Source organism: Schistocerca serialis, chromosome 9 (genome assembly GCF_023864345.2).
Source record: "Schistocerca serialis cubense isolate TAMUIC-IGC-003099 chromosome 9, iqSchSeri2.2, whole genome shotgun sequence".
Taxonomy (NCBI): Eukaryota; Metazoa; Arthropoda; class Insecta; order Orthoptera; family Acrididae; genus Schistocerca; species Schistocerca serialis.
In genome coordinates this window covers 393870745-393892661 of record NC_064646.1, presented here as the reverse complement: position 1 = coordinate 393892661, position 21917 = coordinate 393870745, and the positions used below count along the sequence as shown (strand labels likewise).

Sequence of the window (21917 nt, the reverse complement as noted above, 5' to 3'; positions counted from 1 at the left end):
TGTAACATAGCGATGTAAGGATGAATTTTATGTAATGTTGTAACATGCTGATGAGTGGAGAAATTGGTTGCAATTGAGATATATGACACCATTGTGCTGTGCAGTTACAGATTTACTGAAACATGTCGATACATGCGGCAGTTAGTAACAGCTTAAGTCAGAACCGACCAAGTGTACGTCTAAGTTAGACAAGTAGGGCCCAGTGTATTTTGTACTATTATAGAAGAAGTTTTTACCCATTTTGAAAAATAATGCAGACAGTCCTTAGTTTCTTTAACATGACACATGATAATCTAACAGTGCTTGATGATAAACACACGTTAGGCTGTAAGTTAGGTCGCCTGTAGTGTATAATTGTTTTGTGATGTTGTGAAAGAAATGTTCACATATTTTGATAAATAATACAGATAATTTCATTTTGGTGCAAATGTCGAGTCTTCATTCACAATGAAAAACCTGTAGTTGTACTAGTGTATGATGATCAGCAACAAGCATATGTTTTGTACTCAAAATTTTTTAAATATTTCGATAAATAATTTTATTTTGGTACAAAGATAATATTTTCAATATATGGAAGTTCACTCTTTGCATGGAAAGTTGGTGTTTATACAACTAATGCAACATAAACGAAAATAGGCCTAAGGTGGAAAGTAATAGAAAAGCTATATTAGCCACTTCAATTATATTTTCTAGTGTAGAACATTATACATTATCTTCTCCCCCCCCCCCCCCCCAGAAATGGTGCATGATGAGCTGAAGCATTACTGAAAGATTTCTAAAAACAGGAGATGAAGAAAGTTGAACATTTGTACCACCAGTAACATACCCTCAAACAGACCAATATCTTTACATATTCTGATAAAAATTACGGACTGTTTAGACATAGAAACATTATTGCACTTAATTTGAGATTCTAGAGTGTTTTAGCTGTCAACTGTACATCACACAGTATAGCATCCTTACAATAGCTGACACGTTATTTTAGCCAATATTTGTTTTGTGGGACAACAATACAGACATTTTAGTCGCGAGCACTGGGTGTGTGCTTATGTATTTTCATAAATAACATACTGTTTTGTACTACCAGTAACATTAAATCTGGGCGGTACTGTCAGTCGCCAGACAAGCATGTTATTTCAGCAGAGAACATGAGGTTTTTTACTGTTATGCAACAATCTGGATGAGAAAATATTTAATATGTACACTGCGCCCAGTGTAGTACAATGATTGAACTATGCTCGTTGACAAGAACAGTTTAATATAGAAATTATACCATCAGTAATTATTTGAAGTAAAAAAAGCAAGAGAACTTGATTCAGTAAGCATTTATGCTCTATAACATTTTTCAAAACATATTGGTACATATTTTTAATTAATAATACAGACATGGGATTATCCTAGTTTTGGGAATATCTCTACGTATTTTTGATATTCAATTCAGGTCGTTCAGAAACTTTAGAACATGGTACTTTGACTGTGACGTCAGAGAGGTTGGAAAGCACAACGGTGATAGTTCCATCATCTTGGACTTCTAATTTCCCACCATTTTAAACAGCGTAACTGGGCTGGTTACCAATATGGAGACTTTTTAAATTTACCGCCACTTTCGTCTTTGATATTTTTGAATTTCCCATCAATTCCATCCTGCATTTTGGATTTTCCTGTCGCCGCCGTCTTGGATATTTCGGTGACTGCAGCACTATATGCCAGTGGCCGTTTGAACTGTGTGCTGGAAGCCACATAGTCATACTAAATTTTATTCGGAGAAAATTTTATATATGGATATTACTTTAGGTGTTGCAGAAGGATATGGATATAGTGGAATCTCTAAAGATGCTGATGGGTTCATCACTGTACGCATACCAGGTCGCACTCTTCTGTCTGCTCGGCCAAAGGATCATCAATCAGGTCAGTGACCATGACCACAAACCAATAAATAGCTGTGAGAGATGTAGCATACAGATGGAGTTAGCGGTGTTGCTCTACATTGTCTTAGAAGCTCTGATTTCTAATCTAGACTCATCTTGAGTCTAAAACAGTGTTCTTCACCAAAGCTGTGCTTGTAAAACTGTTACACCAGGTAAGAATGATCAGGGTGGACTAAAGTTGGAGTGTGTATAGAACAGAGTGTGAGATGTTAGTCATTGAGGTAGCAGGGAGAAAACGTAATCGCATATCTGGCTCTGGCCTCCGTTATATGAGTCGAAAGGAGAGTATTCATAGAACTCAGAATATCAAAAAATGCTAGACGAATTGGAAACGTGAAACTAAAGCCTGTATCCCTCGTTGCAGACAAAACACTAATGTCATCAAATGACGATTCCAACGGGGATCCTTGGAAAAAATCGAAATAGTTATTGTCAAATCGTATGGGTAAATATAGCGAATCTCTACTCGAAGAAGACTGCACGTCCAGTTTAGTCTTGTAATAGTATGTCTTGCACAGACATCATAAGAATGAGATAAGAGAGATTAGGGCCTGTACAGAAGCATATAGACGGTCACTTTTTCCTTGATCAATATACTAGCCGAATGGGCCAGGAAATCGGTAACCTTGGTAAGACATATTCTCTGATATACACTGTGCAGAGGCTTACGGAGTGTATATGTACACTCATGCTCATAAATTAAGGATAATTGCAGAATGGGTTGGCATACTCTGGATCAGGTGGTCGAGCTGCTGCTGGGGTACAGCCTCCCATTCTTGCACCAGTGCCTGTCGGCGCTCCTGAAGTGTACTAGGGGTTTGAATACGCGCAGCGATACGTCGACCGAGTGCATCCCAGACGTGCTCGATGGGGTTTAGGTCTGAAGAACAGGCAGACCACTCCATTCGCCTGATATCTTCTGTTTCAAGGTACTCCTCCACGATGGCAGCTCGGTGTTGCCGCGCGTTATCATCCATCAGCAGGAAGGTGGGACCCACAACATCCCTGACAAGGCGGATATACTGGTGCAAAATGACGTCCCGATACACCTGACCTGTTACAGTTCCTCTGTCAAAGACATGCAGGGGTGTACGTGCACCAATCATAATCCCACCCCACACCATCAAACCACGATCTCCATACAGGTCCCTTTGAAAGACATTAAAGCGTTGGTATGTGGTTCCTGGCTCACGCCAGATGAAAACCCAGCGAGAATCACTCGTCCGTGAACATAAACTGGGACCACTGTTCGAATGACCATGTACTGTGTTCTTGACACCAGACTGTGTGTCTGGAGACAACTGTTCCAGTGGCTGCGGTAACGTGTCGAGCAAGGCTATCTGCAATATTCCATGGCCATCTGCGGGCACTGATGGTGAGATATCGGTCTTCTTGTGGTGTTGTACACTGTGGACTGTAGCGCCTGGACACGTTTCCTGTCTGCTGGAAACGTGGCCATAATCTTGAGATCACACTTTGTGGCCCACGGAGGGCCGGTGCTACGATCAGCTGTGTTTAACCAGCCCCCAGTCGCCCTAGTATTCTACCCCTCACAACGAAACAATGTATGTTCTTTGAGCCATTTTCAACACACATTCACCATTAGCATGTCTGAAAACGTTCGCACACTTACTCGCTGCACCGTACTCTGACATGCACCAACACACCTCTGCGTATGTGGACTGCTTCCAGCGCCACTGTGCGACCACTGCAGGTCAAATGCACCGCATGGTCATACTCTGAGGTGATTTAAACCCGCAATCAGCCCACCAGAGCGCTGTTTCACCATGTATCAGCATTATCCTTCATGTATGAGCATGAGTGTAGATGTAGAGGAAACCACAATCAGGGTGAACGATAAGGGAGGTCTGCTTAGGTCCATCACAATACATTGTGAGAAAAATGGTGGTCATGTCTAAAATCTAATCATATGATGATTTACCTGCACCTGTAATCGAGTCGCTAACGCGGGCCTGTGCGGGAACGCTAAACTTGGAGGCAAGACGACTCGAATCCTTGCGGTGGATGAAATTTTCACTACGAGTATATCACCGGCAAAGGGGAAAAATTTGGTGCCGTTAAAGTTCGTGATCACCAGTCTTTGCGCCAAATGTCCTGGTGGTGTGCAGGCCCGTGTGAGGCCTTGCGTTTTCATAGAGAAGGAGAAGTTAGTTTGGTTATCGTGACGACAAACCTGCTGAACTCGTTTCTTCAAATTTATGAGTCTAGCACAGTACACTTCGGGGTTCATCGCTGCACCATGAGGGAAGACATCCAACAGAATAACTCCTCCAGAGTTCCAGAAGTCCGCCGCCATAACTTCTCCGGACGGGTGAGGAGCTTTGAACTTTTTCCTCGAAGGAAAGATGATGTGGCACCACTCGACGGATTACCATTTTGTTTCCGGTTCGATGTGATGAATCCATGTTTTATTGTCACGATCAGACTCGTAACGCGCAAGCAATTCCTCACAGATGATCCTTCGTTGCACTTTATAGTCTTCTGTTAGGCAGTGAGGAATCCAGCGTGCACACGCCTTTGAGTACCCCAAATGGTGGACGAGTGTGTCTGCACTACCGACAGAGACATCCAGCTATGCAGCGTGGTGTTAGATTGTGATCCGTGGATTACCACGAGTAAAAGTGTCTGCGCGTTTCAACTCTGCGGGGGTCACAACTGTGTGCGGTTAGCGACCACGCGGTACATCAATAGGTTTGCGCGACCTTGTTACATTGATGACAACAAGTCACTGTGCTTTTGTTCCGTGCCAAGTGCTCGCGAATATCCGCAATGATCTGGTTTTCCGCCAAGATAAACTCAATATCAGGCCTCTGCTTGGAGCGCAACTCCGTTACAGACGTAATTTTTGAAGGTTGTGTACAGCGCTACCATGTATTGGAACTTCATGAAACTATAGGGGCTGAAACGGGACTATCCTACGATGATGAACATCTTTTGAACCTAAATTGGCCGAGAAAAAATAATGCTTGCGTTACTTATTGAACGCCTCCGGTTGAATTTGCTTACAGTACGCTAGTTCGTCCAGTCTTACAGTATTGTTCCGCTGCATGGCACCCTTACCGGTTGGGACTGATTCAAAACATTGAGAAGGTCCAAAGAAGAGCGGCAAGATTCGTGACTGGTACATACATTCATTGTGAGTTGCAAATCTCATAGAAAGTTTTAAGTGGGACACAATTGCAGATAGACGACGCGCTAAACGGAAGGGGCTGTTCACTAAATTCCAAAATCCGATCTACGCCGAGGATGTAGAACATATGTTATTACCACCAACTTTCAAATCACGCAATGATCAACATTTAAATATAAGGGAAATTGGAGCTCATACTGAGGAGTTCAGACAGTCGTTTTTCCCTCGCGCGATCCGCGAGTGGAACAGAGATGGGGAAGGGGGAGAAATATGACTTTGGCGCGAATAGTGCCCTCCGCCACGCACCGCTTAGTGGATAGCGGAGTATATATGTAGATGTAGAGTTAATGGTGACCAGAATGATCAGATTAAGGCTACATACTTTACAAGTCTCTTAATCATGTTATTATTATTATTATTGTGCTTTTACTCCTAAGTCTTTGATAATTAGCGGCTACTTCTATCAAATTCTCTGTTCTGTATTTTCTGTATTTGTGTTTGTGGGTGCTGGAATAACACCACATTGTTTCCCTACTATATGATAGAGTAACATCGTATTCAAAGATTAGTTGCGAGATGTGTAGATGTGAGAACAGTAGGTCATCAACAAATGAATATTTATGTTTCCTTTGTGATGGCATTTGTGTGCAACTTAACTGTGTGTTTCTTAACTTGTTTGTGGAAATGATATTCACGTCATTATTGAGCTCTCTGATTTTCTGTAATGAAATACTCTTCATACAGTGAGTGACCAGGATATTTATTAATGGCGCCAGGCTTTCTTCGATCACATCTATGTCATAATACCGCCAATAAAATGTTTTGCAGAGAACAAATACATTATACGAGGTGCGGCTAGAAAAAAACCGGACTGATGCTGGAAAAAACATTTATTTACAATTATTTACAATTTCATGTTATCTCCTTCAATGTACTCTCCTCCTCGGTCTCTACACCGCTCCATACGAATTTTCCACTGTTCATAGCAATGCTGCAGATCATTTTCGGTAAGTCCATACATTACTTCCGTCGCTTTTTCTTTTACTGCTTCAACAGTCTCAAATCTAGTTCCTTTCAAAGCTGACTTGACTTTAGGGAAAAGAAAAAAGTCACAGGGGGCCAAATCAGGTGAGTAGGGTGGATGATCTAAGATGGGAATGTTGTGTTTTGCCAAAAACGTCTTCACTGACAACGCACTGTGAGCTGGGGCATTGTCTTGGTGAAGGACCCATGACTTTTTTCTCCACAAATCGTTCCGTTTTCTCCGTAGTCGCTCACGTAGGGTAGCCAGGACGCTAATGTAGTAATGCTGATTCACTGTTTGTCCCTCTGGTATACCCAATCAATGTGCACAATCCTTTTGATGTCAAAAAAAAAAAAAAACATTCATCATTGCCTTGAATTTCGATTTTGACATTCGTGCTTTTTTTTGTCGTAGAGAACCAGGAGTTTTCCAGTGCATCGATTGGCGTTTAGTTTCGGGATCGTAAGTAAAAAACCACGATTCATCGCAAGTAATAACATTTTGTAAGAAGGTGGGATCACTTTCAATGTTTTCCAGGATGTCAGAACAAATCATTCTTCGGCGTTCCTTCTGTTCAATTGTGAGACACTTTGGAACCATTTTTCAACACACTTTGTTCATGTTGAAACTTTCATTAAGAATCTGCCTAACACTTTCCTTGTCAACTCCTGTTAACTCAGACACTGCTCTGATTGTTAAACGGCGATCTTGTCGAACAAGTTTACCGATTTTTTCAATGTTTGTATCAGTTTTTGCTGACAATGGTCTGCCAGTGCGAGTGTCATCACTGGTGTCTTCGCGGCCATCTTTAAATCGTTTAAACCACTCAACACTTGTGTTCGCGATAAACAATCATCGCCGTACACTTGTTGTAACATTACAAACGTTTCACTTGCAGATTTTCCTAGTTTGAAACAAAATTTGATGTTAACACGCTGTTCTTTCTGTACACTCAACATTTTCCGACGCACAGACAAAACGTCAACTACTTAAAACAGACGCCACGGGCAGACTGAGTGCAGGAGGCAGATGTAACTCGAGCAGTAGGCGGAGCGAGAGTCACGTGACAGGCCACGCGACTTTCAGCCTTATTGTATTCGTTTTATTGTTTCACCAGTACTAGTCCGGTTTTTTTCTAGCCACACCTCGTAAAAATGTAGATATCACCCTGTTAACTGTAAAGGTAGGTAGAGTTCTAGATACGTACCTCTCCTCCATTCTTTATTTTCACAACTGTAAAGAACCTAACTTTTCAGTGATGGGTTTCGTTATTTTTTTATTATATGATGAAAGGGAAACATATTGCGCAACTTTATATATATATATATTAATTTGTACATGCATACACACAATATGAAGCTAATAACGGATTCACGGCTGTCAGTCCAGATTGATATCCAATTACGAATCTTCTGCAGAGAATATATGACGATTTTCCATTGAACCTCTGAATGTTCTGAGGGAACGTTCAAATTTTGTATGATATGCAGTTTGGTGTTCTTCAAAATGGTTCAAACGGCTCTGAGCACTATGGGACTTAATTTCTGAGGTCATCAGTCCCCTAGAACTTAGAACTAATTAAACCTAACTAACCTAAGGACGTCACACACATCCATGCCCGAGGCAGGATTCGAACCTGCGATTGGTGTTCTTCGTGAAAGTCATACGGAGATGTGAGATCTGAAGAAGAACCCTCCCCACCCCCCACTAGGCGGGAGTACTAAAATTCTAACGGTTAACTGACAAAGCAGTCGCAATAAAGTACAAGAATTGAAGCGTTCCTAAAAAGCAGTGAAGCTCACGTAACACTACGCACAGAAAACTTAAAACCTGAAGTTGACATTAGTGAGATTCTTCGGGAAAATTTAAGAGTATACCGAAGGGATAGGCTAATAGGAAGTTTGGCTGGTGTATTTGTCGCAGTAGACAAGTTGTTAAAACCCAGCGAGATAGAAATCGAAGCTGCATGTAAAATTATTTGGGAAAGATTCAATATCAAAGGTGGTCACAAAATTACGACTGAATCCTCCTTGTGTTATTGAAAACTTCAGGGAAAACCTCGGTTCATTGGTATATAAGTATGCCAATCGTACAGTGATCATCGGAGGAGACTTTAGCCATCCAACAATCAATTGCGACAATTGCATTTTTGTTAGTGGAGGACGTGACAAGATATCCTGTGAAATATTACTAAAAGCCTTCTCCGAAAATTGTCTAGGACAGATACTTCAGAACTCCACTTATGATAGAAATGCATTAAGTCTAATGGCAACAAATAGACTTGACTCTTTGAGGATGTCCCCACTGAAATTGGTATGAGTGCCAATGAGGCAGTTACAGCAGCAACGACTACCGAAGTACATAGAACAACGAAAACAAGTTTTAAGATTTACATGTTCAGCAAACTGGACAAGGAAACAGTAGTGTTATATCTCAGTAAGGAACGAACTTTTAAGCTCAGGACAGGAGTGTGAAAAGGAACTACGGCAAAAGCTTAAAAGAATAGTTAACGATAGACTGGATAGATATGTACCCAACAGAAGAGTTCACGATGGAAGGGACACTCCATGATAAATAGTCACTGTAAAAGAACTTCTATAGAAACAGAGACTACAAATACTATTCAATGAACTGTATACAAAGCCAGACCAACAGGCATTATATGCATTGACCGAAAAAGGATAGTGCGTTGAGAATGGCTAGTTTCTAGCTGAAATCTAGATCTGCCAATAAAAATTCCAAAGGGCGACTGATAGCTGAAATCTATTATTTACAGATTGTCAGCATGTTTTACAGAAACAGTGAGTCCAGTATTAGCGTTTCCGAATTACAATAAGGAACTCATTTTCTCATATGTTGTAGCGAGCCATGCACTCACTTGTGCGCTGAGTCAGGATGTTGAGTGTTTGGAATATCCAGTGTACTCTCAATAAATGCAGATGAACTCAGTGGAGAAGAATTACTCCGTGGCAGACAATGAAATACTAAGCATTATCTATGGAATAACCTACTTCAAATGTTCTCTATGGAAAGAAATTTTTAGTGGGGTTGAAGGATCCATCTAGTAAGTTGACACAATGGGCTGCTCAACTGAGTGAACTTGTTTTTGAGATCAAACATTAATCCGGAAAGGAACACAGTTGAGTGGGAGAGTAATGGTATTACAAATGAAAGGTAATGAGCTTAAGGAATGACAGGTAACACAGAAAACGCATTACGAATGTAAACAGTTTCATAAACAGTCGCAGGTTTGTGTGCAGAATGGGTCGCTGTTGAGAGGAACTAAGTTGGAACCATGATTGGTCGTGCCAGCCATGTTGAGGGATACATTATTAAAGGGGACACATGATCCCAAGGTCTCAGGTCATGGGGGATGCAGGACTACCAACAGGAGAGCAGCAGAGAGGTACTGGTGGAGGAATAAAAAGACCGACATGGACCAATATTCGTGGAACTGTATACAATATGCACATACAATGGATTTGTGTTTGTGCCAGAGCACCATTATAGAGGTTACCTGAAGCATAAGTACCATTTATACTGCTCAGGATTGCTGTCTTACAGCCAAATCACGACTGATACCTTAGGTCCATTCAATAAAACACCTGCAAGAAACAAATATGTACTGACGATTACGGACCATTTCTCGAGATACATGGAAATGGTCGTAAATCCTAACCAACTGGCTGTAACAGTGGTGCAAGAGCAAGTAACCGGTTAGATACTGACGTTCAGGGTTCCTGAGACATTACTGACAGATCAGAGACCTAACTTTATGTAAGCTTTATTCAGTGAATTTTGCGGCTCTTGTGTGTGAAGAAATTGAAAGTTAGTCCTCTAGATCGTCAAGCTAGCGGAAGAATGGAAAGAGTTTATAGAACTTTAGGGAACATGTTGGGATAATATGTGTACACAAACCATACCAATTGGGATGCCTGTTTAAGGTACGTGGTCTCACTGTGCAACTCGAAGGAGCGCATGAACACAAGATATCACCATTATGAGGCAACATTTGATCGTAAGTTGCCATCAACGTTTGACCTGATAAAAGCAAAAAATGTAAGACAGGAGAATCTGTTAGAGTTGGCGAGAGTGATAAGGGAAAGATGGGAGAGGTAGGGACCATAGTCATGCTACTGGACATCATCGGAGTGAAAGCATTGTGGAACTGTCGCCTGAAAGGGGGAGAGCTGTTCGTGAAGCAAGAAGATGTGGTTATCACCAATCATTGCTTTGTGATACAGGTAGATTTAATGCATGCGAAATGTGGGTCTAGGAGATAAGACTAGAGGAAACATTCGATAGTTTCCAGCAAGGTGCAAAGAGTTGTGGAGTGATCAAATAGTTATGGAGGAAAATGCATGCGGATACGGATGACCTATGAGAGACAAAGGCCAGATGATGCTGTTTCTGGAGAGTACATCACATCCAAGGAGGAGGAGAGATTGGATCGGTGAGGGAGGCCGGTTTCTGGAAACTATGTTTGGGATAGTTGACGAGGACATCAGGGGGACGAATGACATGGTGACAGCGGTGAAACAATGTTCAGTCATTACGCCAGCTGACTGGTGAAGTAATGAGCTATGTGAGAACTGTGGAAGAAACAGTGAACCAGAACGTAAAGCTGTTACAAGCCAAAGTCGAGATATTGGATAGGGAAGTAGGAATAACAAAATGGTTGCAGTTCTTGGAAAACTGCGTGTGGGAAGCACACAGTAAAATATCAGAACTAAGACAAGCCATGCAGCAGGCTTCATGAGTACAGCGTGTAGTGTATTTATTGCCACATGATCTGTACCCATAAGAGCTACAGAGAGTACAAAAAGAATTAAAGTTGAATTGAAGTAAGTCATGCTGCCTTTCCATGAAAACTTGCACTCCCATTTCAACCTAGCTGCAATGGAAGTGAGGACTGATAGATCGAAGATTTACATTCGACTCTTCTTCTCACTAATGAGAAAGCAGGTAAGGTATCAGTCTTACACAGTCCACGAGTGCACCATCAAGGGGAGGATGCTGAAGAAGTTCGCCAGAGTAAGAGTGCAGCGATTGTTGCTAATTGAAGAGGACCAGAGTGTACATTGAGGACTGGAGAAATCAAAGTTACAGGAGTGTTTACAGGGATAAAGTTATGGTTTCTTCATTCAGGATAATGAGCGGAGGTCAGAACTCCTATGCAGTGAAGTTAGTCCTGGGTCGGCAAACGGGAAAGGATGACGTGGAAGAGGTGAATTGGCCTCAGTTGTAGTTCCAGCAGTTTGAGGCACATTGGTTGCACTCTGCCTTTGATTAAGTGATAGTTGTAATCAGTTGCTACCAACAGGGCAAGCTTACGCCAGCGAAAAAGATTGAACTGGATAGAAATGGATTCCTAATACACAGGATATTATGCGAAATAGTGGGATCTACTTTCCGTCTACCTGGCACAATTTTGTGAACAGCACATTTGAGCATTCCACAACGTTGGTTCTATTGGCCAGAGGAACCTATGAAAGTGTTGCCAGCTGTGAATAACTGTTTTGAACGAGACTTCAGGACTCTAGTTAATTCAGTCCATACACAAAGTCGTTAAGAACAGGAAGGGCAAATCTCTAAGGACATGAAAACGCAGCATGTGGATCGGTACAGCGAGAACCAGTTCCAGAAAGAAACAACATTGACCATTGTCAAATGAGCACAGTTCTTGTTTACATGTAAAAGAAGTGGAACACAAGACGAAGTTCGAAACCAGCCGCTGTTCAAATCCTGGCGGAATGGATTCCCAGAACCTAAGAGGCAGCAGGGAGAACTATAAGTCTAATTAAGCTAAAAAGGAACTGTCAGATGTTAGGATTCGTAGTGCTTAGGGAAAACGGAGTGGAATAAGCAATCCTGAAAAAAGAGCAGAGTATAGTCAACTTTGCAAGCAGCCAAGGAGCTTGTCACTCTAGTGTGGATAAGAGTAAGGTAGCTCATGGCGACCTGAGGGACCGAGTCTATGGTGAGGCACTGTAGCACACCGACCATATTTGGTCAATATGAGCGAAGTGAATTTCAGCAGCGCCGGTTGCAGGCAAGCGGGGGTTTTATCCTTTACAAAATACAACATTGCCTTTGCAACGTTGCGAGGCAAGCTGGTTGTGCAGCTGATCCAGCAGTACCCAAGTGGTAAATGCCGTAAGACTTTCCACACTGGCAGCTGCCGAGATGTTTAGTATATGTGTCGTAAGGCATAGCAAAGCCCGAACAAGCGCAGTTTGGAAGTGTGTAAACATCTGGCCATTTATATTAAAGCAGCTCTTGTTAGCTTGGCCACCATCTTGAACGCTGTTCGTGGTCCACAGTTCGACTGTGGTCAGAGCAATCTGAACTGAGACTGTGAAATCTGGAGCTGCCGCCACAGTGGGCCAACACTGGCTCTGGGAAGCAGCTGTCCAGCCACTGACTAGGGGGAAGTGGTTCTCTGCCACTACATCACTGGCCTGCTGCCTTCTGAACAAAGCTTTTGCTGCCTGTCGAGATGGTCAAGCCCGCTGTGAGCGAGGGCACCAAGGCTGTGACCAAGTACACGAGCTCTAAGTAAGGTGGTGGCTCTGGAATCTCTCCTTTGCCGTCGTCCAGCCCAGAGAGGAGAGGGGAGGTGAGCAAGAGTGCGCATCAAAATGGTCCTTATCAAGGCCACCAATTGGCTTTGACGGAGAGCGGAATTGTTGTGTGTGCGTTTTAAGGGAGGTGTACAATGTCGTTGTTCAGTTGCTCGGTAGCCGGCACGGTTCTTTTCGTCCTGTTCGGCGGCGTGTGGGTGTAGCTTAATGCAAGTGGAAGGCTGTGTGTGGAGAGCAATGTGCGGCAGTGCGCATGGCAGCTAGCCGGGGCTGGCCAGAGCTGGAATCGACGCTGGAGGACGCATTTGCACCATGGACCACTACCCAGCCGACGACGTACTCTGTCAGCACTGCGTGACACAGGAGGCCACTGAATGTCTCTGACAAACTGCCGCTTCCTGTACGGAACTTCAGTGAGCTACCAAAATAAAGCATTTGAAATTTGAGGTTGTTTAATTGCCTCCGCATGGCATCCGCCCCCCTCCCCCCCCTCCCCCCCCCAACCCATCTCCACCAATCCACTTACACTTCCCACAAAGTTTAAATTAATTGTTGACGCATCAAGGAAGCTTGGTCCAACAGTTGATTGTTCCAGGTACCTCGCATGTTGAAACGACTGTTACTGCAGAACGATTGCAAGGACCACTGTTGCTCACGTTTACACAAATTACTTCACTATTAGGCGGCACATGTTCCCCAGCTGAACATAAGCAAGCAACAACTCATAAGATGAGACCAAGTCGTCTTGAGCGAGCCGTCGGTCGGAGAGTAGAGAGGAAAGATATCTGAATAGATACTCGAATAGTTGCTTCTTAGGACCCACTAGTTCTCATGATGTGACGTTCGATATCAGTTTACCAAACGGACAAGGAAGTCATGAGCAAATTAATGAGTAAATGTGTATGTATTTTGTGAAAAATGGTTCAAATGGCTCTGAGAACTATGGGACTTAACAGCTGAGGTCATCAGTCCCCTAGAACTTAGAACTACTTAAACCTAACTAACCTAAGGACATTACACACATCCATGCCCGAGGCAGGATTCGAACCTGGGACCGTAGCGGTCTCGCGGTTCCAGGCTGAAGCGCCCAGAACCGCTCGGCCACTCCGGCCGGCTATTTTGTGAAGAACCATGCTGTGAAGCTAATTAATGTTAAGCACTTTTATTAATTACAAATATTAAGGTTTAAGAGCAGCATTTGAAATTAATTGTTAATAAAGGGAATCAGTGCACCAGCAGCACGAATTTAAATTGTGTCTTAGAATTGTTTTATTTACACAGAATGGCAGTTTCTGTCCACAATTAAGGTTGTCCTTGACCAAACACAATTACACAACTATGGTTAAAATATAAAAGTTTTAATATCTCCAAACCATAAATAATAATAATGTCTCCAATATTTTAATAAAAAACATTGTTTGTGTGAGTCAGAATCCATTCCGTTACATTCTCTGGTGTTCTCTTCAGTTAGAAAGCGAAGAAAAATGATGAGATGAAATTTTCTGAAATAATTTATCCTTGATTCTTCGTGACATTTATTTGACTCTTATGACAATTGTTTTCCAGTACCTCTCCAACATCCACACCTAGCCCTACACATAAAAAGCCTCGCTACAGCGTATGACTGAAGGCATTTCTTGTACCATTGCCATTTGCTCTCATTCGTAGACAAAAGCAGTCGGTATGCATCGGTATCAGCTCTTGGAAATTTGCAATAGACCTTTCCATGATGCATAATGCCTCTTCTGTAGCGCTTGCCACTGGAGTCTCTTGAACATCTTCGCAACGCTCTCATGCTTACTAAGCTCCACTCTTCTTTATATCTCTGTGACTCCTACAGACTGACGAGAGGTACTTAAGAATAGCAAAAATGAGTATTTTAAACGAATCTCAGACTGTCATCTGATTCACCTACAATCAATTTTAGAAGGCGCTTCAGTTTTTAGGTTGCTCCTCACAGATACTCTTAGATATCTTAGTTTAAGAACAGAAAGAAAGCCGGTAGTCTACATGTTGACTAGGCTTGTTAGAACACTAGTGTCGATGCAGCAGCACCGCTATGAATAGAAAGTCGTCCGCACTCTGGCTTCTCTGCACCTTTTTCATACGATTTTAAAGAAACTATTCGGTTAAAAAAAGATTTTTGCATTACTTATATAGCTTTATAGGTCAGCTCCGTGGTGGTGTGTATATCAGTTCACTATTGGTAATGTTTTTATATTTGGCATATAAGTAACACACTGAACAAAATTGGAAAACGTTGAAATGAAAAATAAGGATCGCTATGAATTTGCGTTTGGTGTATATTATGCCATGCACTGCTGTGAATGAAATTTGGGTAACACATCAAACCTCCCTTTAAACGTGCGAGATCAATGTCTGTCTCCAGTTTCGAGAATATTGATTGTATACATCGTGTTCACTTCAGATCGTGCGTGAGAGAGTTAAATATGTGTTTATAGCATCCCTCATATCTCGTAAACGGTTGAAGACACTGAAACGAGGTTTTGTCAAATGACTGAATGGAAAGAGGAGAGTATTTTTCCGTATAGATCACAAGCAGAACTATCTTATCTACCGTGGTATATGAGTAACCACAGATTTTTTCAACGGAATATCGTATTTTTTAAGATTCATCAATAACCGATGAAATGAAAGTTAGTGTGGCATTGCAACAAGATAAGTAAAGATATCACATGTTTATTTTTACACCCAGAATGTGCTTTCTCATGAGCTTTTGACCTGATTTGTCCTCGGTTTCCCGTTTGGTAAACTACTGTTTCAGGGTTTCGTCGCTACCGCAAATCGATTAGCATGCTACTGATGTGATATTATTTAACCCTGCTTTGCTTTGGCAAAATTAGCAAATTTTAACGTTTTAACAAGAGAAAGTTTATATGCCAACTAACTCTGCAGATGATGAAGAAATTGATGAAACGTATGATGAGATAAAAGAAATTATTCAGGTAGGGAATGGAGACGAAAATCTAATAGTCATGGGTGACTGGAATTCGTCAGTAGGAAAAGGGAGAGTAGGAAACATAGTAGGTGAATATGGATTGGGGGGAAGAAATGAAAGAGGAAGCCGCCTGGTAGAATTTTGCACAGAGCATAACTTAATCATAGCTAACACTTGGTTCAAGAATCATAAAAGAAGGTTGTATACCTGGAACAATCCTGGAGATACTAAAAGGTATCAGATAGATTATATAATGGTAAGACAGAGATTTAGGAACCAGGTTTTAAATTGTAAGACATTTCCAGGGGCAGATGTGGATTCTGACCACAATCTATTGGTTATGAACTGCAGATTGAAACTGAAGAAACTGCAAAAAGGTGGGAATTTAAGGAGATGGGACCTGGATAAACTTAAAGGACCAGAGGTTGTAGAGAGTTTCAGGGAGAGCATAAGGGAACAATTGACAGGAATGGGGGAAAGAAATACGGTAGAAGAAAAATGGGTAGCTCTGAGGGATGAGGTAGTGAAGGTAGCAGAGGATCAAGTAGGTAAAAAGACGAGGGCTAATAGAAATCCTTGGGTAACAGAAGAAATATTGAATTTAATTGATGAAAGGACAAAATATAAAAATGCAGTAAATGAAGCAGGCAAAAAGGAATACAAACGTCTCAAAAATGATATCGACAGGAAGTGCAAAATGGCTATGCAGGGATGGCTAGAGGACAAATGTAAGGATGTAGAGGCTTGTCTCACCAGGGGTAAGATAGATACTGCCTACAGGAAAATTAAAGAGACCTTTGGAGAGAAGAGAACCACTTGTATGAATATCAAGAGCTCAGATGGCAACCCAGTTCTAAGCAAAGAAGGGAAGGCAGAAAGGTGGAAGGAGTATATAGAGGGTTTATACAAGGGCGATGTACTTGAGGACAATATTATGGAAATAGGAGAGGATGTAGATGAAGACGACATGGGAGGTAAGATACTGCGTGAAGAGTTTGACAGAGCACTGAAAGACCTGAGTCGCAGCAAAGCTCCGGGAGTAGACAACATTCCATTAGAACTACTGATGGCCTTGGGAGAGCCAGCCATGACAAAACTCTACCATCTGGTGAGCAAGATGTATGAGACAGGCGAAATACCCTCAGACTTCAAGAAGAATATAATAATTCCAATCCCAAAGAAAGCAGGTGTTGATAGATGTGAAAATTACCGAACAATTAGTTTAATAAGTCACAGCTGCAAAATACTAACGCGAATTCTTTACAGACGAATGGAAAAACTGGTAGAAGCGGAGCTCGGAGAAGATCAGTTTGGATTCCGTAGAAATGTTGGAACACGTGAGGCAATACTAACCTTACGACTTATCTTAGAAGAAAGATTAAGGAAAGGCAAACCTACGTTTCTAGCATTTGTAGACTTAGAGAAAGCTTTTGACAATGTTAACTAGAATACTCTCTTTCAAATTCTGAAGGTGGCAGGGGTCAAATACAGGGAGCGAAAGGCTATTTACAACTTGTACAGAAACCAGATGGCAGTTATAAGAGTCGAGGGGCATGAAAGGGAAGCAGTGGTTGGGAAAGGAATGAGACAGGGTTGTAGCCTCTCCCCGATGTTATTCAATCTGTATATTGAGCAAGCAGTAAAGGAAACAAAAGAAAAATTCGGAGTAGGTATTAAAATTCATGGAGAAGAAGTAAAAACTTTGAGGTTCGCCGATGACATTGTAATTCTGTCAGAGACAGCAAAGGACTTGGAAGAGCAGTTAAACGGAATGGACAGTGTCTTGAAAGGAGGATATAAGATGAACATCAACAAAAGCAAAACGAGGATAATGGAATGTAGTCAAATTAAATCGGGTGATGCTGAGGGAATTAGATTAGGAAATGAGACACTTAAAGTAGTAAATGAGTTTTGCTATTTAAGGAGTAAAATAACTGATGATGGTCGAAGTAGAGAGGATATAAAATGTAGACTGGCAATGGCAAGGAAATCGTTTCTGAAGAAGAGAAATTTGTTAAAATCGAGTTTAGATTTAAGTGTCAGGAAGTCGTTTCTGAAAGTATTTGTATGGAGTGTAGCCATGTATGGAAGTGAAAAATGGACGATAACTAGTTTGGACAAGAAGAGAATAGAAGCTTTCGAAATGTGGTGCTACAGAAGAATGCTGAAGATAAGGTGGGTAGATCACGTAACTAATGAGGAGGTATTGAATAGGATTGGGGAGAAGAGAAGTTTGTGGCACAACTTGACTAGAAGAAGGGATCGGTTGGTAGGACATGTTTTGAGGCATCAAAGGATCACAAATTTAGCATTGGAGGGCAGCGTGGAGGGTAAAAATCGTAGAGGGAGACCGAGAGATGAATACACTAAGCAGATTCAGAAGGATGTAGGTTGCAGTAGGTACTGGGAGATGAAGAAGCTTGCACAGGATAGAGTAGCATGGAGAGCTGCATCAAACCAGTCTCAGGACTGAAGACCACAACAACAACAAGAAAAATGCAAGCTTTTACTCAATATTCGCCACTGATGACGCTTCTATGGAGCAGAAAAAGGGTAATTACCCTGGACCAAGAAATTCACTCCTGCTGTAATTTCGGTAAAATCCTATAACCCAGTATATTTTTAATGATGAACAGTGGGTATTAAAACCTGCCTAATAATTTTGTTTTTATACCTCAATGGTCACAGAAACATGAAAACAATTCCCAACACACACTGCATCATCTTTTTGTTCTTATCCCAATTCAAAAGTGAATTCCTGACTTGCTTCGCCTCAGATATCTTTTGATGAGTTAAGGATACGAGGGGCTTTCATTAAGTAATGGAACACATGTTTTTATCGGCCAGTTTCTGCTCAAAAAATTCGGAATATATCGTGGGACATCGAGGAATATTCTCGCTTGAGCCCCTATAGTTTCATGAGCTCGTACAGAAAGAGATATAGGTGTTCATACTTCCCGCGCGCTACACGAGACTGGAATAATAGACAATTGTGAAGGTGTTTCGATGAACCCTCTGCCAGGCACTTAAATGTGATTTGCGGAGTATCCATGTAGATGTAGATGTAGATGAATCCGATAAGTGTCGCCACTATACGTAGCCTTTTTTGCCGAAATTCAGAGCATCTTAGATATTCGTAGGTACTTGCAGGATGTCTACGTAGACCTGGCAGTGAACAAAAGCACGGTGAGTCGTTGGACGAGGCTTCTGTTATCACTGCAACAAGTTCGTGCAAACGCGTCTGATCTCCCGCGTGCCGGCCATCGCACACAGCTGTGACTCCTTCAATGTTTCAACGTGCGGACGCTCTCATTCCAGGTGATCGACGGTTCACGATCAAACACCTCGCTGCTCAAGTGGACGGCTCTGCTGGTAGTGACGACACACTCGTCCACCAGTTGGGCTACTCGTCCTCCAGTTGGGTTCGTCGCAGCCTTGCAGAACACCATTAAGAGCAACGAAAGACTGTCTGTGCGGAACCGCTTGCATTTTACGAGGCTGATCGTGGCAAGTTTTGTCGAACATCATCACAGACGATAAAACATGGATTCACCACTTCGAATCGGAAACAAATCGGTAATCCGTGGAGTGCTGTCACGCCACCTCTGCCCGAAGAATGAGTTCAAAGCCACTAACTCAGCCGGAAAAGTCACTGCGACGGCCTTCTGGGACTCTGAAGGGTCATTCTGTTGGATTTCCTCCCTCATGGTTCAACGATCAACTCTGAAGTGTATTGTGCTACCTTCAGGAAAATGAAGAAACGACTTCAGCGTGTTGGTCACCACAAATTGTAAACGGAGTGTCTCTGCTCCAAGACAACGCAAGGGCTCACACAATTCCATTAATCCGAGAGGAGCTCATGAAACTTCATTTGACTGTCTTTCTTCACCCACCCCACTGTCCAGGTCTCGCACCTTCCGACTTGCATCCATTTGGCCCTGTGAAGAAGGCACTCCACGGGAAGCAATATGTGGATGATAGGGAGGCTATTGATGCAGTAAGGCCTTGGTTCCGACGTCGCCCAGTAGAGTGGTACCATGCGAGCACGCAGGCTATCCCAGTAAGGTGGCTAAGGCCGTCACATTGAACGGAGATTAAGTTGAAAGAAAAATATGGTTTTGTAGCCAAAAGAGTGGGGAATAATTTGGAGAACTGAAAACCTGAATATAACCACCATGCTCTCAGAAAAATGTGTTACATTACGGTCCTCGTTAAATCGATTTTCATCTCTATGAGTAGTTACAGGCGGCTCACAAAAGGAACTGCGCTTTAACGAATAGAACTACATATCCTTTTGGCTCCAGAATAATAGTCCTCGTTAAGACATATTTCGTAGCTCTGAAGCTGTACACTCCGACGACTTGCAGAATTAACTGCTAGTCAATGTGAAAATAGATTATCAATATCTTTGACAAACGAAAAATATTTGAGCTGAATAGGTTTAGCCTTTCACTCATATTATCGAAACTATAGCGCGCTGTTTGGTGCGAATTTCTTCGTATTTCTCAAATCATTGAGGTATACAAAGGAAATACTTCAGTAAATGTCATTACCAGCTGTTAATTACTATAAACACATTGGGTTACAGGAATCCGCTGAAACTGCAGCAAAATGAGAAACTTATTTTCACCTGACATGTTAACCTTTTTTTGTTTTCCGAGAACCGTCTTCAGTGATGAATTTTGAGTAACAGCTACATATCTCTTCTCGTGTAAAATTCACTTTTTTTGCCGAAACGAAGAGGAGTTTACACACTGTCAACTCATTTACATACTAACGCAGTTGTAATTATGACAGAATCCTGAAACAATAGTCTATTGAATGAATAACAGAGGACAGATCAGATCAGAGGACAGATCAGATCAGTAGATTATGAAAAAACACATTCTCGACGTAAAACAAACGGATAATTTCTTGATTTAGCTAGTTGCAAAGCCATACTAATTCTCATTCCACCAGCTACCGATTAGTCTTAAAAAATAATTACATTATTCCATTGAAAAAAATCTGTAGTTACTCGTATATTGCAGTAAATAAAATAAATTTAGATGTTAACCATATGAGGGATGATGATGTGAATATTTCGCACTCGCGCGCACGATTGGAAGTGAATATGCTATATACGGGCGGCCGCGCGGGATTAGCCGAGCGGTCTGAGGCGCTGCAGTCATGGACTGTGCGGCTGGTCCCGGCGGAGGTTCGAGTCCTCCCTCAGGCATGGGTGTGTGTGTTTGCCCTTAGGATAATTTAGGTTAAGTAGTCTGTAAGCTTAGAGACTGATGACCTTAGCAGTTAAGTCCCATAAGATTTCACACACACATATGTAAGGGCCATCTCTTCGAGACTGGAGCCAGACATTTATCTTTTCCCAAGTTTAAAGAAAACTTCAATATGTTAGCTAAAATTTATACTGAGTAATATATAGCCTAGTGTGTACCAAACGTAAATTCGCAGCGAAAATTATTTTTTCGGTGCACACATTTCGAATTTCGTGCAGTGATGTACGTAATCCCTAAATATTACAATAACCATACCCTTAAACGAAAAGATCGGCAGTTCATCATGAAGCTGGTATATGAGGCTACAAGTAACCAAAGAATGTAAGTTTTTCACCGAATGATTTCTGTAAAAACGTTTGAGAAAGAGTAGCCGGCGTGAGCTTTCTTTCTGTGCGCAACCTAACGGTTACTAGTGACTCATCGCTAATACTGTGCTCGAGCAGGAGGGGAGTCTTTCCGCCTATTTGTGTGCAGTCTGCTACGTAAAGTTACGCTGATAATCAACTGGCGGTCCCTGCACCAAGTGTCGATCATCTGCAGGTCTTCCTGCACTTCACTACAGCGTTCACGGCATTGCAACTTTCCAGCTTACTACAATGTTATTAGCGAACAGACTCACGAATGTTTAGACGTTATTCGCCTGAACACTGATATGGTCCTACAATACACTGAGTTGAAAAAAGTCAAGGGGTATCTCCGAATATCGTGTCGGATCTCTTGCCCGTCGTAGTGTAGCAAATCGACGTGATATGGACTCAAAAAATCGTTGGAAGGCCCAGGCAGAAATATCCAGCCATGTTTGCCGTCCATAATTGCGAAAGTGTTGCGGGTATAGGATTTTTAGGATTTTGTGCATGAACTGAACTCTCGATTATGTCACATAAGTGTTCGATGGGATTCATGTCGGGCGATCTGGGTGCCAAATCATTCGCTTCAATTGTCCAGAATGTTCTTCAAGCCCATCACGAACAACTGTGGCCCTTTGAAATGTC

At 42.0% G+C, this 21917-nt stretch overlaps 1 protein-coding gene across 1 annotated transcript in view; it reads left to right on the top strand.

The window, feature by feature from the left end:
* Window positions 1-21917, top strand: part of LOC126419644 (odorant receptor 83a-like) — a 160189-nt gene that overhangs the window by 129260 nt on the left and 9012 nt on the right. The window contains exon 6 of the mRNA XM_050086833.1: window positions 1795-1908. Within this exon, the coding sequence (XP_049942790.1) occupies window positions 1795-1908 (114 nt within the window). The remainder of the gene's footprint in view (window positions 1-1794; window positions 1909-21917) is intronic.